Source organism: Equus przewalskii, chromosome 18, assembly GCF_037783145.1.
Source record: "Equus przewalskii isolate Varuska chromosome 18, EquPr2, whole genome shotgun sequence".
Lineage (NCBI taxonomy): Eukaryota > Metazoa > Chordata > Mammalia > Perissodactyla > Equidae > Equus > Equus przewalskii.
The window spans coordinates 29810224-29827327 of NC_091848.1; the positions used below are offsets into that span (position 1 = coordinate 29810224).

The 17104-nt window shown below is 36.7% G+C and overlaps 1 protein-coding gene across 9 annotated transcripts in view; it reads left to right on the top strand.

Annotated features, from left to right (window-relative positions):
* The window catches only part of IL1RAP (interleukin 1 receptor accessory protein), a 131202-nt gene that overhangs the window by 88167 nt on the left and 25931 nt on the right, over positions 1–17104 (top strand). For all 9 annotated transcript variants that reach the window (XR_011529140.1, XR_011529139.1, XM_008540784.2 and 6 more), the window contains exons 5-8: positions 4804–4969; positions 7025–7096; positions 9594–9720; positions 12030–12178. Coding sequence is in view for 7 of the 9 variants with exons in the window: in XM_008540784.2 (XP_008539006.2) it covers positions 4804–4969; positions 7025–7096; positions 9594–9720; positions 12030–12178 (514 nt within the window). In the remaining 2 variants the exon portion in view is untranslated. The remainder of the gene's footprint in view (positions 1–4803; positions 4970–7024; positions 7097–9593; positions 9721–12029; positions 12179–17104) is intronic.

The following is a 17104-nucleotide window of genomic DNA, read 5'->3' on the forward strand; positions in this document are numbered from 1 at the left end:
ATTTTGTTTCTAAACTATACACATTTAATTCCATATATGCGTATATACATACAGCATTTTACGTATAGTTTCAGGGCTTCTGAGAGCCAAAGAGTCCTCCTTTACACTGAAATCCAGCTTAAATATGAAGGCTTGAGGCTGAATTAGGGTGAATGAATCACTCACTGTGTATTTTGATAGCACTTAATTTACATCTCATCTTTGTTCTGTAATGATGCATTTTTCTCCTCTCTAGTTGGTAGTGACCTCTCTCTTTTTCTTTTCCTTGAATACCAAGCACACAGCACAAAACTGAGCCAATATACTTTGTATTTAGGAACTGATTAAATAATTGAGTGAATTAGACTAGATTGGAAAATTCCATGAGAATAAAGGCCATTTCTGTTTTTACTGGCTACTGTATGTTCTGCTCCTAACACAGAGCCTGACTCTTGGGAGGGATTTTGTAAATATCTGTTATGTAAAGATTGAATGACTTAGTTCTGTTCATTGGAAGTGACTGATGTATAGACTTGTGTACAGAGACTTTGTGAACAAGTGTGATGTATTTTATACCAACTTAATGTTGGATGCAGTTTGTCAATAGATACTCCTAACTGTTCCAACCTTATATCTCAGCTAAACTCTTTGTATCCTCACTTCCACTGACCCACCCATGCTACAACACACCCATCTCATGTCTTGTCTTCCATTTACTCATCTTCTTATTATCGTTTGAGTACTACGTGAGCTTTCAACTCCATGTCTTGTGTCTTTGCTTCTCTCATGTATCATGCGACATAAATGTATGGAGCATTTACCATGTGCCAAGTGTTGGGCATGTTGCTGGCCATGTGGGTATAGGATTCCTCCACCCCCACTTGCCCCAACAGGAGTAAATCTCCTACAGCAAGAGATAAACATGAAGACAGATCATTATAATAAAGTTAGTTAAGTACTAACGGGAAGGGCAAAATGATATAAGAGAGCAAGGGAGTTGTTCACACTTTTTCCTGTGCTTGGAGTGTCCCTCTCCATGTTTCCCCTCCTCCTGAACAGCTGTTAAGATTCTACTTATCTTTTCAGATCCAGCCCAGGTCTTCCTCCTGCATGAGGTTTTTCCAAATTTTTTCTCTTTGATCTTCTTCCCTCACTCCCTCACGCCAACATGCCTTTCGTAGTATTTGTTGCAATTCTCCACGAGACTGTGCATACCTACTGGTTAGGAACTGTGTCTTTTCCATTTTTGTGCCCTCACACAGTTCTTTAAAAGTTGTAGTCTTGTTGAATGGAAATGTTTGTCGTTACTTAGTCATGACATCCACCACCCACACCACACACAGCACTACCGTGATTTATTTCCTTTAAAAGTCATTTTTCTGTGCTGTTCCTTACCTATACCTATACGGTGCAGTGCGGTAGGTTGCCATGGCTACCATCGTGCTGTTGAAAAGTTGTTCTCCTGTTTAACTTCTCTCTTTTGAATTCGGAATGAGGAACTGATGGGTCAACTAAATGGATGACTTGTCTTCTAGTCAGACAAGTGGTTGCTTCATAGTGGAGTATTTCTTGTATTTGGAAACATGGTTTTGTTTTATTCTTTGGGTATCTAGATCTTTGCTCATCTTTTTTTCTAGATTCCATATAAATGATTTTGAAATCATCATAAAATTTGCAGGATTTATTTTCAGGAACAGTTTATTATGTTTAAAAATATCCTGTGTGTCTCAGGTGCATGCGCCTAAGGTCTAGAGATGCATCTGCTTCTAAGAAATAGAGAGAGCTCATCACACACTACAGGCCAAAGTTAATTGGTATTTATAGTTCAACAATGCCCTGACGCTACCTGCACTCCATACAGGCACACTAGAATGTAAAATAGTTCCTTCATTTCCTTTTCTAACAGGCTCTAGGTCTAATAGCTTTGAATTGGCTCTTTACTTTTTATTTCTTTTGATTAAAACTACTTAATTTACAGAGCTGGCCCAATAGCATAGTGCTTAGGTTCACCTGCTTTGGTGGCCCAGGGTTCACAGGTTGGGATCCCTGGCACAGACCTACACACCACTCCTGGGGACACACTGTGGAGGCATCCCACGTACAAAATAAAGGAAGATCAGCACAGATGTAGCTCAGAGCCCATCTTCCATCTTCCTCACCAAAAAGCAAAAGAAAACAAAACGAAAACCTACTTAATTTAACAATTTAGAATGGTCAGCTTTTTCAGAAAAGATTTGACTCCAAACTTTTCCATTGCTTTTTATGTAATATACCTTAATTTGAAGTTTTTTTCTAGAGAAAGCAGCTCTCCCTGGCCTACATTTTTATTCTGCGCTATGGAAAGAAGAGAAAAATCCCAAGAAAAAGCAATCAAACCACTGACACACAAGCTCAATTAATAGCCTTAAGCATATTCAACCCAAATTTTAAGTTCATCCTTATGGGTTTGGAATAAGATGAAAAGAAATGGGGAGCTAGCAAGAAGTCAACGTGCACCTGTTTTGTACCATTTTCCTTGCTATTTAGATGTGTCTGATGTCATTTCTCTGTTAATTACCAGTCCATGAAGTCAGACTCTTTGTTTTATTCAGTAGTATATTCAAAGAACCTTAAACAGTACCTGGCACATGGTTTATTGGTTAATCCCGAAAGGTGAATGAATGAATGAGCGAATGAATGAAAAGACTTTGAGTCAGAAACATTTCTTTATGTTTGTAGCCACATACCGTAAAGCCTAAAACAATGTGTTTTAAATTGTTTTTACATAAATGATACTTGGTGAGTCAAAACCAAATTTCCTTTCAACACATTCTTAAGTGCTGTTGACAAGTTCAGTACGAACAGCTAACTTATCCTGAAAAGTATTCTTTTCCAATTTACCACTAATTGCAGGAATCACCTTCATATAAATGATAGAGCCACATCACACTATGAGCACAGTGGCTGGCCCCAGACATAGCCTGTGGGCAGGACCACAGTATAGGGTGGGGAGACAGTGTCAGGTGGGATTAAAAGCAAGGACCTCAAAACAGGTAGATCTAGGTTCAAATTCCCGCTCTGACGCTGCCTGGTGCTATGACATTGGCAATTATCCTTTCTAAGCCTTCATATTCTCATGAATAAAATGGTCATGAGAGCATTCCAGACTCTCTAATCTTGGAATAAGGAATGGATGAAATAATGGAGAACACGTAAGTACATGTGTCAGTATAATTTTTCTAGCCTCAACTGACTGCTGAGAAGAGATGTTCATTTTTGTTAAAGAAGCTGGAGAAGGGCCTTTATTCAGCTGTCTGGGAAACTGAGATTAGCTCTGCTCTGTGTTCTCTAGAATATCTCTTTATCTGTCTGTCTCATTTCTTTCCACCTGTAACACTAGAGCATATTTAGTCTGATCTGTCTACTTCACAGGGATTTAAGAACAGCTAAGCTAACAAATGAGAGAAGAAAATAGCTTTGAACTGTTTAAATGAAAGAAGCCACAAAAATCAAATAGAGTTCTATAGATAGTCTAAACTAATTTAAACCAAATCTGACATAAATTCTTTGTAAGAGTGCAGGCCTTTGTGGCCTTATACTTTGTGATAACCTAAGGCTACTGAAATCTTTTGCTAATGTGACAAGTGTCTGGAAACACTGCTTATCAAACCAGGATAAATTGCATTCAGGAAATAACTTAACTGCACATATATCAGCTTACTCTTGCTGATCATCTCCATGAATCAAAAGTTTAGTGCTGTTCTAAAAGACGTATTTCCTGTGACAAAGAATTACAAAATATGCCACTTAGTGTAATTGTCATATTTCAAAACACATGCTCCAGGAATTGAAGTAAGAAAACCTTAAGTATACAAGAATTAAGGTTAAGTATGTGAATACAGGAAATAGCAAGTACAAACCAGTAATAGACTTCCAGAGTTTTAAAGGTCTAAAGGACCTTAGAGATAACCTAATCTTTTTTGTCACAGATGAATTAGTGATTTTTAGAAGAAAAACAAACACAGTTTTTCTAAAAATAAATGTTCAACATATATTTTTGTCGCAGATGATTGTACCAAGTTTTGCTCTAAAAGAAAAAATAAAACAGTATAGACAATTAGTGGGGCTGAGAGATCCAAAGTAGGATTCTAGTTATGTTGAATGAGATATTTCAATCTCAAAATTTTAAAAATCAGCAAAGTTATATAAAAATATGAGTTGGAGCAGAAATAAACTCTTGACTCTTGGTAAGACTCATAAAATATCTCTTACTTTTAGATTCTGGAGTCTGTCATGTTCAGTTGTAACAAATGGCATAATAGAAGGAAAATACAAAGAAGTCTGGAAATGATTGATATAGTGATTCAACAGAGTGATCAAGAATGTCACACTCAGACATCTAAATTGGGACCTAGTTTGTCAAACAGAGTGACTGGGTTCCTGCAATAATAAAATCGGTGAAGAAATGTAGAAAAATGAAAAAGAATTGTTTAAGTAACAGAGCATGCAGTTGTTTAAGTTGCCTTAGATGTTTTTTAAAACTTTAACTTTCCTTCACTATTAACACGGAATTCCCAGAATTTGAATACTGGATCCTGAGACAGGAAGCTTATGCTTTTGAATTCATATCTCCATTCAAAATTTTTATTTTCTTTTGCAGAAAATATAACGAAACTTATTGCATTCATTCTTTTGCAGAAACATACTCGACCAAAACTGTTTTGTAAAAGACACAGCCAGCATAGATATTTGTGTGTTCTGTGCAAAATTAGATGTGTATATATGTTTGTATATTTTCTATGCATGTATCTAAATAGTAAATGCATTTTCTTCTACTTCTTCTAGGGTTGTCGTAAAATAGAGGACTTTCATAATGTGGTACCTGAAGGCATGAATTTGAGTTTTCTCATAGCCTTGGTTTCAAATAATGGAGATTATACATGTGTTGTCACATATCCAGAAAATGGGCGTACCTTCCATCTCAGCCGGACTCTGACTGTAAAGGTGGTAGGTAAGCAGGATTTGTATTAACTGCGCACAATAAAAATCTTGTTTAGTCTCTTAATAGTTTATTACAAGCAAGTGTGTAAACTGTCTAAAGAAAAGAGGCGTATCTTTTTTGGTTCACTGCACTGTCCCAGAGCCTTCAGCAATTCCCTGTACATAGTAGGCATTCAGTAACTATTGGTCTACTGAAGGAATATGTGAATGAATGAAGTAAAGGCAATTTGGGCAGTAAAAAGAGTGCCAGACAGATCTGTCTTCGAATTATAGCACTGCCATTTATTAGCAATAGGGCTTTGATCAATGTCTCAGTCTGCTTTTCTGTACTCTGGGACTAAGAATACCGAACATTCAGGCTAGCTGAGAATATTAGAAACAGTGTGCGTACTATGCTAATGCAGTTCCAGGCAAGCAGTAGAGATTCGATGAATCGTAGTTAATATTATTGTCAAAAAAGTATTTTACTTGAATTAAACAAACTGTGTTTCTATATGGGAACTTTTGTAGCTAGTGTTAAAGCTATTTGCTGGCAGTGTTCAACTGTTGCTTTGCAGCGAGAGGAAAGAGAGTGAGAAACTAGGGAAGTGGAGTGAACCATGACTAGGCAGAGTCAAGAAACTCCCAGCAAACCCAGAAATCAAGAGAACCAGTTCAGTAGAGGTGGACTTAGAGGAGAGCCCTAAATACTGCTGTGCCCACTGTATTCAAAGTGAGGGCATATCAGAGTGAGACTTTCTCATACCCTGTCTTTTAATAGATGGAAACATTGAGGCCCAATGACAGGAAGTAACCTGATTAGAGACACTCCACGAGTAAGTAGGAGAAGTGATTCTAAATCCAAGGTTTCAGACTCTTTGTTCAAGGCTTTTTCTACTAGTCTGACACCAGATTCAGCATAAATTTTTTAAAGGCTTTAATATAGTGCAAAAACAATTCAAATCAAACATTTCTATAATCACTTTTCCTCTCTGCTTACTTTCTGAATAGTGCTGGACTGGAGACTAATTCAGAAGAAAAATCAAATTAAATTTAGAACCTAGCATGAGTGGACTTTAAAAGTCAAATGAATAACCTTATATTCATCTTGGCAGTTGTTTCTAATAGATATATTTAAATGTATCCATTTTGGGGAAGTGAAGAACAGGCATGCTTGGTCACCCTGATTTATGATATAGAAGTTGACAAACACAGATATGGGAAGATGGATGTTTCTTATCCAACTTTCAAGCAACATAAGTTTTATTTTTTAAAACTGAAGTATTGAGTACTTATTATATACCAGTAGTGGATGCTTTAATATGCATTAATTAATTTAATCCTTACAATGAACCTATGAGATGAGTTTAATTATCCTCGTTTTAGAGTTGAAGAAAATTAGCTTTTCAAAGATTTAGTGAAAAAACGGGGTCATATGGTTAGTATATGGCCAAGTCAGTATTAGAACACCCTGGTCATTAAATATTTGAAGCTTCTGCTCTTAAACACTGCACTATAAAGCCCCTCCAGGATATTTTTATTTTAATTTAGGAATACAGGATTTTATAAAGAGCAGTAATCCTGTGAATGAACATTCAACTGATACCCAGACATCAGGTAGACGTACATGCTGGCCTCACAATTGTGATTTTGAATTTTCCATTTACTTATTTATTCACTTATTACCTACTTATTTAACCATATCCCCTGCTAGACACTGTGGGTATGTTGAGGAGAAATATGTAGAAAAGAAACAATTGAGTAAAACATGAGAGCAATTAATTGTGTAGTATGAGAAGTGTATCTCACATAAGCTTTGGAAAGCAAAACCACTGGTTAAATATTCTATCCTGAAATATGGAGGATACTCAATATGTTATGTTTGTTTCTTTGCTTGTTTTAAATGACTGAAGTGTTGTAATTGACTATATATATTGGACAATAGGCCCTCTCAAGAAGAATTGACAAACTATGCCAGGAAATTGGGCAAGGCTTCACAGAAGAGCCGATTTTTGAAATGGGTTATGAGGGATGAAGACTACGTGATTTAACATCATCTCTCTTTGTTCCTTCCTCTCTCTCACAGGTTCTCCAAAAGATGCTCTGCCCCCCCAGATCCATTCACCCAATGATCTTGTGGACTACGAGAAAGAACCGGGTAATTATAGTTGTGCCTCTGAATTGCAGTTAAATTCTCTTAATTACAAGGAGTAAAATGTCACATAGGTTAACTCAAGAGAATAGACACATGAACGAAACTGAAATGTTGTCAGAAACCAAGGCAACTCTGGGGACTAGCTAATTCATCGATTTCATGGGCAGCTCAGGGATCCTCTACTTCTCTCTTGGCAGCTGCTCTCTTCTTCCTCTGGGAGCAGTTTTCTTCTCCTGATTGGGGATTTCCATTTGATGCAAACTTTAGCTTGCACAGAGCTTTGGTTTACCAAAGCTGCAACGAGCACAAGGCATCCTTTCAGCTTCTGTTCCACTACAAAGGGGAGGGGATGGAGCTTGGAGTCAGTACTGTGAATATAATAGGCAACAACTGGTGGAATAGTGGACCCTGATTCAGAACACTGTTGAGTGTTTGCTGTGGACATCTGAGTCTCCTTTTAGTTTTCGTAATTTTTCACTTTAGACAAACATCATTGGTAACTGACCAAATAAGGCATAATTGGTTATTCTTCTGATTCAAAGCCTTCCACAGTTAAGTTGAAAACCATAGAAAATGTTAACATTTTCTATATATTATATCTTTTACAATAACTTCACTGCAAACCCAATGAGAGTATAAAAGAACATTTGTTTAAAATGTACTAAATATAATAGAGGCCATGATCAACATAGGCGGAGAAAAATACCCGATAAAAAAAAATATATATATATTAATACAATGTTTCAGGGGCCAGTCCCATAGCTGAGTGGTTAAGTTTGTGTGCTCTGCTTTGGCGGCCTGGGGTTCTCTGGTTCCAATCCTGGGAACAGACCTACACACTGCTTATCAGGCTACGCTGTGGCAGCATCCCACATAGAAGAGTTAGAATGACTCATAGCTAGGATATGCAGCTATGTGCTGGGGCTCTGGGGAGAAAAAACAAAAAAGAGGAAGATTGGCAACAGATGTTAGCTCAGGGCCAATCCTCCTTACCAAAAAAAAAAAAAAGCAGCTTTCAAATAGTGATCTGCCTTGTAGAAAACCAGAGAACACAGTAAGGTGTCTGGCAACTCCAAATGGACCAAATATTTTAGAATTAGCAGTGGCTTTATACAGTAATATGAACATTCTTCCTACTATCACGGTGCACCCTTATTAATCACCTAAATATGTTTTATCTACCTATCAGATCACGGTTACAAAAACATTCCTGAATCCATGTTCACCTTGTCTTCCTACATATTGATAGAGAAAACTGGAAGGGAAAGACCTCAGAACCAGGCATTGGAAGAGAAGTTAGAGTATAACCACTCAATGACACAAACTTGAGTTCACATTAGGAGGAGAATAAAATTTATCATGTAATCCCGGACACTTTTGGAGAGTAAGATCAGTCAATATTAATGACTAACTAAGAAAGCAGACGTAAAACAGAACCGTCCTGGGCAAACTGGAATGGAAGGTCAGTCTAGGTCAAATCCTAGTCTGCCACTTGTGAACAATTCGATCCAGGAATGGCATTTAATATCTTTAGACTTCAGTTTTTGCATCTGTAAAACATGAATTTAAAAAATACCTCGTGCTATTTTCTTAAAATTAAATAAGACCATTAATAAGCATAAATATTTAGTACAGTGAATTATATAGTGAGTATGCTGCGGCTGTTATTATTATTATTGTTACCATTGTCAACCTGGAGATGCCCCCCTAACCTCATGTTCCATCTCAGGATAACATAGAATTTTCTGTTTGTAAATTGTTTTTAAATTTATTGAATGCACCCTAATAGCTTGAGCATTTCAAGACACAGCCAGCCTGGCTAGTCCTCTCAGTGATGGCATTGCCCCATTTCCTTGGGCCAAGGACTAAAGAGCTGGAGAACGCTTCCTTGGTTATCTTTTCTTCATGAAAGAAATAACAGAGAAGAGCAATCCATGGAGGTTTGGGATTAAAAAGAATATTGTTGGAGCCTTTTTTTTTTTTTTTTTTAATTTTTTAAATGTTTTCCAGGGAAGATTAGCCCTGAGCTGACATCTGTGGCCAATCCTTCTCTTTTTGCTGAGGAAGACTGGCCCTGAGCTCACATCTGCAGCCACCTTCCTCTACTTTATGTGTGAGATGCCTGCCACAACATGGCTTGATAAGCTGTGTGTAGGTCTGTGCCCAGGATCCTAACCGGCCTGGGCCGCGGAAGTGGAGTGCACGAACCAGGCAGGCCCCGTGTTGGAGCCTTTTTGAACAAGTATTTTCATTTTAGAACATACGTTGATTGTATCAAAAGATGGTTGTTCTAGTGTACAAAGTTTCTGCCTTTCTTTTCTTGGTTTTGTTTGTTTGGGAATGAAGTATGGTACATTGCCTTACAGAAGCCCACTTGAAAATTAGTCAGAAGTAGGGTTTTAGGTGCATGTAATTTTTATAGCTTCTAATTAGTCACAGAGTAGAACCTATATAGCCATGTGAAAGTTACAAACTGATGGGTTAATTTGTTTTTTTTTAGGAGAGGAGCTACTCATCCCTTGTAAAGTCTTTTTTACTTTCCTGAAGGACTCTCGCAATGAGATTTGGTGGACCATTGATGGAAAAAAGCCAGATGACACCACTCTGGACGTAACTGTTAATGAAAGGTATCCTTGGCGCAGGCAGGGGGGTGACTAACCTTTGTCCCTCAATCTAATGCCCTCTGGTGTATACTAATCAATGAAAATTAAAATTCTCATTTTTGCCTATCGTTAACAAAAGTCAGCAAGATTTTCAAGTCTTTAGTGGCTGCATTCCAAAGCAGGATTACTGGACTTGCAACCTGAGGCCCAGATGCCATCTGCTGATCACACATTTATGATACCCACTTAAAAGTAGATGGAATGCATATCTTGCATGAATGAAAAGGCTACAATATAGGATTGTGGGTAGATGAAAGCCTGTCAGTGTGGCCCTGTTCTTCTCGTTCTCAAGTTTGGAGTTCAGGCGAATGTATTCGTGCTTCAGATAACTGTTAGTTTCTTGTCTTACACTAGGCATGTGTTTCCTATCTTCTTCCTCCTGTTCTTTAATTCACACAGTATGTATGTCACATTTATCGTTGATGGGTATTTTTTTAATATTGATCAAATGCATTTATGTTCTTTAAATTTTATTTTAAAAGTGCATGGGGTAGTGATATAGCTCACTCTTAAAATAACAACCTGGGTCATTTTATTTTTAAACAAACATGAGTTTCTTTTGAAGGGGATTGGTTGGTAAGGAGGAAAATATGGATCTTTGAAGACAAAAGGTTCCGCTATAAATAAAGCATACCACTGCAAGAGAACAATTGGTTCTCTGCAGCAATTAATAGAAATAAGCAGCTGACCACCTACATGACAAAGTAATTCCAGGACCTTAAGCCTTATCAGGATGTGCATATAGATCTTAGGCTATCTGAACTTCTAGAATTTAAAGGATATTTCTTTCCTAATAGTAAACTCGGACTTTTTGCAGAAGTTATAAAATGTCCACCTTGCATCCAGTACTATGCAAGGTACTTAGTCCCAAACTAGGTAGATTTTACAGGAGGAGCAATGATAGAGCAGAAATTTCAATATAATGTGATGAATGCAATGACTGGGAAGTATTGGATGTTATGGGATGTTTTATTTGGGGATTCCAGGCAGTTTTAGAGGGTTAGGTGATGTTTCTCAGATGGTACAGCACCTAAATAAAGATTTGAAGGATGAGAAGAAATTAACTAAAGAAATGGAAACACTATTCCTGGTAGAAGGAGCATCATATGCAAAAGCCTGGAGGTTAGAGATGCAGAGCATATTCAGAGGTACAGAAGCAGCTTCCTAAAATTGGAGCAGTTTTGGCAGAAGTAAATTGATGAAAATTGATAAATTGTGGCTGGAGGCACAGAGGAAGAATTATTGATCATTTCAGTAATTCTGAACAATGTGCTTCCTAGCCTCATAATGATAATGAATGAATACTAATGAAAGTCATGCTGTTGCTCCTTGCTGCTATTGAAACACGTAATGTTCATAGCTGAGCCGTGCAGTTAAGCTTAGGCTAAACCCTTGGCAGCCCTTAACCAAGTTCTGGAGACTAACCATAAGCCTTATCAGAAGGAGAATCTGGGTGGCGGTCAGCTGTAGGAGAGATATTTTTTTTCCCTTTTGAGCAAAGTAGTTCAAAGGGATTTTTAAATCTTGATCTTGTACCCAAAGCACTTGAGCTCTGCCTTCCTGAGATTTGGATATATTTATTTTTACAAAGTTCACTTGCTCTGAGAAGTTTCTTCTTTTTATATATTAGTATTTAACTGTGAGTTTTCAGTATTTTGATCAAAATATTCTATGTATGTTCAAAAGCCAAGCTTTGGGAATTCCTGAAGTGCATCAACTATTATTGTGGGATAATAGTAATAGCCTGTATGAGTATTTATTAAGCATTGTTCTAGTACTTACACATTAACATACTCAATCCTCAGAATTCTTGAGAAAGTTAATACGTGTAATGCACCATGTAGGCATTGCTACTTTCCTCTTTTTCAAAGGAAGAACTCAAGATGTGGAAAGATTGTTACCCTGCCCCAAGTATATAGTCAGTAAGTGGTAAAGCTTGGACCAACACCCAAATGGTTCTGGCCTCAAAAGCTTCCTGCCTCAGAAGTATGAGGGAAGGAGATATTTTGCCTTGAAGAGAGATCTATAGTATGATATGCCAATGCTGAGATTTGATCTAGGTTTTGGGACTGTGTGTAATATAGATGATAAAGAATAGTGTTGGATCTGGAAGCTATTCTCCTTTTGTAACTGTTGGATCACAGGCAGCTCAGCATATTGAATTCAGTCTACTCTCCCCTAGGGGCTCTGTAGTTGTCTACTTGTCTGATTCACACACAGCACATGGCCCTTCAGTCTCACTAATGCTTTGATTTTCTTTCCCCTGTTTCTAGTGTAAGTCAGACTCTAACAGAAGATGAATGGAGAACTCAGATTTTGAGCATCAAGAAAGTTACTGCTGAGGATCTCAAGCGCAACTATGTCTGTCATGCTAGAAATGCCAAAGGGGAGGTTGACAAACCAGCCAAGGTGAAACAGAAAGGTAATGGATGCATTCAGCGGATGAATCCGTGAACTCCAAATGTAACATTGTGGTGAATAAAGAAAAAGAGAAGTTGAGAAGGAAAGCGCTCCAGCTCCTAGTACATCTGACGTATAGTAGTGAATCAAAATTGAATGAAAACTCTTGAGAGAAAGTTCCTATGTATGTAAAGATACTCAAAATATTGTTTCTAATAGTTTTAGTAACTTAGTGCCCAAATGTGACTAAAAAATTCATATTATTGTGATAATGAGGCATAGTCATAAAAAATAAAGAAAATATTCAAAACTGCTAAAGATATAATAAAACTGGTAGAATCACATATTGTTGGTGAATTGTAAAGACCCTTTTAGAAATCACTGATGGCAGAGTTCAAGAGTCATAAAAATGATCATACCATATGACTTAGTACTTTGGGAATTTTTCCTGACCAACAGAAAGAGATTTATGTACCCATCGATATTTTTAGAAGCATTTTCTATAATAATGAAGCATAAATAGCAGCCATGTAATTGTATGCAAGTAAAGTATGCTATATTCTCAAAAATATAATTTTAAAACAATCTTTTTAAACACTATGTATTAATATTCAAGCAAGTTTATATAATATACCACTAGCCACAGTTGCTTAAATAAAAATTATTTAAACTATGACTTAAAATAATGTAAAAATAATTTCTATCTTGACATTACTATATTTTTCTATAACAAATAAAAATTATAAAGCTTTATTGTGTGAGCTGTTGCTCCTGAAACAGACTGTGTCTAAAATTCTCTTTGAGTCTCTCACATAACGCAGAACCGCAGACAATTAATCCCTTCAAGAATGTTTTTCAGTGATCTGGAGAAAGATAATGATGATTTATCACACATTCAGTCAAGTTGTTCAGAATCATCCTGGATTCTAGTTCAGATATAGCCTGTAATATTTATATCAAAAGTAAAAAAAAAGTTAATTTATAAATGTTACAGTTTACAATGGGTTTAAACCTTTTTTAAAGCTGATGAAAGGCTTCACCTTAACATTTCATTACAATTTAGAAAGAGCAAAGGCCCGAAGTGTATATGCCTCTTAAGAAGTCTCAGTGGATTGGTTCTGGATAGTTCATTGCTTTTGCACCTTGGAAGCCAGTGTAAAGAGAGAAGGCTGAACTACATAATATAAAGGGGTGTTTCCCAAAGTTAGTTCCTAAGAACACTGCTAAGACTCTATCGTATTGCAATTCGTTATTTGTACTCTAGACTCAGATAGCCTGTATTGGAATTCTGGTTTCTGTGCATCCTGACTCTCTGACCTTAGAAAAAAGTCACTTAACTTCTCTGAGCTTCAATTTCTTCATACTTAAAGTAGGCAAAATAATTACACTACCTCTTAAATTCCTTTTAAAGTACACAGCAGAGTTATTGGCATATATGCACGTATATTAAATGATCGACAAGCGTTAGCTCCTCTTACAATTATTTCCACGAGATTTTCATAGGTGTTATTTGACAAAAGCTTTTATAATCAAGTAAGTATCGTCAAAGTCTAGGTTAAACAAAACCAATCAAGTCACTTTAATTCAGGGCCCCTTAGAGTCTCTACTAGATTAACGTTGTGTGTGAATATCTGCAGGGGGCTGGAATATAGCAGGAAGGATTTTTTCAAACATATTTGACTCCAGATTCTTTAAGTATGGAAGATTTTGTGGGACTCATCTTCTGAGGCATGTGTTTTGGGAAATAGCTATGGAGGATGACATGAGTTAGTAACTTATTGTCAGATGGAGAGAATCAAAACAATTAATTAAAATAATGTTTAATCTAGGAGTGATGCGCAAATCTGTCCCCCAGACCTACTTGAGTAACTCCCTTCACAGAAGTCTTGCTCTGAGTGGTTTAGTATGAACGTCATCAGGAAGGTGAAGTGGAAAGTACATCCACTAGACCAGATGATCTGTGCTAGAAGGTGACCTATAATCCAGTCGGGTCTGTGTACATCCAACGGTATCAGAGATGTTGTGGGTTTGTCTACTTTTATTCTGGGCCAGCTAATTCTGAAACTCAGAGGTGATGTCTGTGTCCACATCCATATGTTTTATGTGTGAGTCCTTCTCCGAATTCATGGGCAGAGCATTCTGTGTACTTCATCAAAAAGATGACAGGAAGGGGCTAGGGCCTAGAATGAGAGGAGTTCAGCAAGCTGGGTCTTACTCGGGACAATAGTATTCAAGGAGAGGCAGCTAATGTAAATGGATTAAACATGCATTGTTTCCTGGTAGGAGAGTGGTAGGGACTAAGGCAAGTTGTATATTGAACTGTTTGAGAACCTGCCAAACCTATTTCCAAACAGATTATACTGTTTTACACTTTCACTAGCAATGTGTATAATTCCAGGCACTCTACTTCCTCATCAACTTTTGGAGCTGTCAAACTTAAATTTTAGCCATGCTAGTAGATGGGTCCTGGTATCATACTGTGTTTTTAGTTTGCATTTCTCATGTATTAATGATGTTGAGCACTTTTTCATGGATTTATTGACCATTAATTAATAGTTGTTTTTGTGAAGCGTCCATTAAAATCTTTGGCCCATTTTGTTATTGGGTTGCTTGTTAATGAGTTGTAGGAGATACATATGTGTATATGTATAATCACCTTTGTCAGATATATGACTTGTAAATATTTTCACCTCGTTTGTGAATTCCTTTTCTTTTGATGAGCAGAATTTTAAAAGATTTGATGGGGGCAGGCCTGATGGTGTTAAGTGCATGTGCTGTGCTTCAGTGGCCCGGGGTTGGCAGGTTCAACTCCTGGGCATGGACCTACTCACTGCTCATCAAGCCATGTTGTGGAAGCGTCCCATATACAACATGGAGGAAGATTGGCACAGATGTTAGCTCAGGGCCAATCTTCCTCACACACAAAAAAAGAAAGAAATTGATGGTGTCTATTTTACCAATTTCTTCTCATATAGTTAGTACTTTCTAAATCTTATATTAGCAATTGTTGATTTATAGATTTTTCTTTTGTACTTAGACCTATGATTCATTTCAAATTAATTTTTTATAGTGTGATATATGAATTAAGGCTTAGTGGTGGTGGTGTTTCCATATAGAAACCAGTTGTTCTAGCCTCATATTGAAAAATCTCTACTTTTTATTGAGTTGAATGACAACTTGGCCAAAAGAAAAATAAATTCTGAATGTGGGTCTATTTCTACATTCCCTGTCCTGTTCTATTAATCTGCTTGTCTATCTTTACTTCAACATTACTTTGTCTTGATTAACAGCTTTAAAGTAAGTCATAAAATCAGATACTCTATGTTCTCCTTTTTTCTTTTCCAAGATTGATTTGACTATTCTAGGGACATATATTTTTTGTATAGATTTTAGTATCAGTTTGTCAGTTTCTACATAAGACCCTGCTGGGGGCCTGCCGGTCGTGCAGCGGTTAAGTGTGCACGTTCCACTTTGGTGGCCCGGGGTTCACTAGTTCGGATCCCAGGTGCAGACATGGCACCACTTGGCATAAGCCATGCTGTCGTAGGTGTCCCACATGTAAAGTAGAGGCAGATGGGCACAGATGTTAGCTCAGGGCCAGTCTTCCTCAGCAAAAAGAGGAAGGTTGGCAGCAGATGTTAGCTCAGGGCTAATCTTCCTCAAAAAAAAAAAAAACCTGCTGGAATTTCATTGGGATTGCATTAAATTTATAAATCAATTTGGGGACAATGGAAATTTTAACAATATTGAGTTTTCCAATCCATGAACATGATATAACTTTCAGTTTATTTAGGTCCCATTGAATTTTCTCAGCAATGCTATTTCTTTTTAGCTTTGAGTGTACAGGTCTTGCACACATATTGTTAAATTTATCCCTAAATATTGTGTTTTTGATGCTAATATAATGGTATCTTTAAAATTTCATTTTCCAATTGCTGATTGATAGAAAATAGAAGTGAAATTAATTAATTGTTATGTTTTTATCTTGGTCCTTTGAACTTTCCCAAATACACTAATTAAATAGAATTTCTGTTTGTTTTCTTTTTTAGGTTTCTTAACTTTTTCTACACACTTGACTATATCATCCATAAGTAAACAGACTTTTACTCCTTACTTTCCAAACTTTATAGCTTTCATTTCCTTTTCCTGCCTGTTTCACTCTTTTTGACCTCCGTACTGTGATCGGTAGAAGTTCTGAGAACAGCCATTCCTGCATTGTTCCCAGTCTTAGAGACCAAGCATTCAGTTTTTACGTTAAGTATGATGTTATTTGTAGGTATTTTGTAGATGATCCTACATGAGGGCTAATCTTCTGTTTTGGGTTTGCTGAGAGTTTTTTCTTATAATGAGTGTCTGTTGAAATTTGTCAAATTTGTGTCTTCATCCATTGAAAGGATCATATGACTTTTTAATTTTGTCAATGTGATGGTTTATAGTGACTGACTTTGAACTGTTGATCCAATCTTTCATTCCCGGGATAAACCCCCACATCATCATGAATTATTTTCCTTTTTATATGTTGCTGAATTTGATTTACTAATATTTTGTTAAGGATTTTGCTCATGTTGACGATTTTGCTCATATCTTTGTTCATGAAGGATATTGGTCTGTAGTTTTCTTTTCTTGTAATACGTTTGACTAGTATCGATCTTATGCTGGCCTCGTGGTATGAACTGGATGATGTTCCCTCCTTTGCTATTGTCTAAAAACTTATATGTAAAATTGATATTGTTTCTTGCTTGAATATTTGAAAGTTACCTATGAAACTATCAGGCCCTGTTGTCTTCTTTATGATAAAGATTTTAATTATGAATTCAGTTTCTTTAGTAGTTATTCAGATTTTCTGTTTCTTCTTCAATTTTTTGAATTTGTCTTTCAAAGAATTTTTTTCTGTTTCATCTAAGTTGTCACATTTTTGGCATAGTTCTTTTACATTATTTCCTTATTA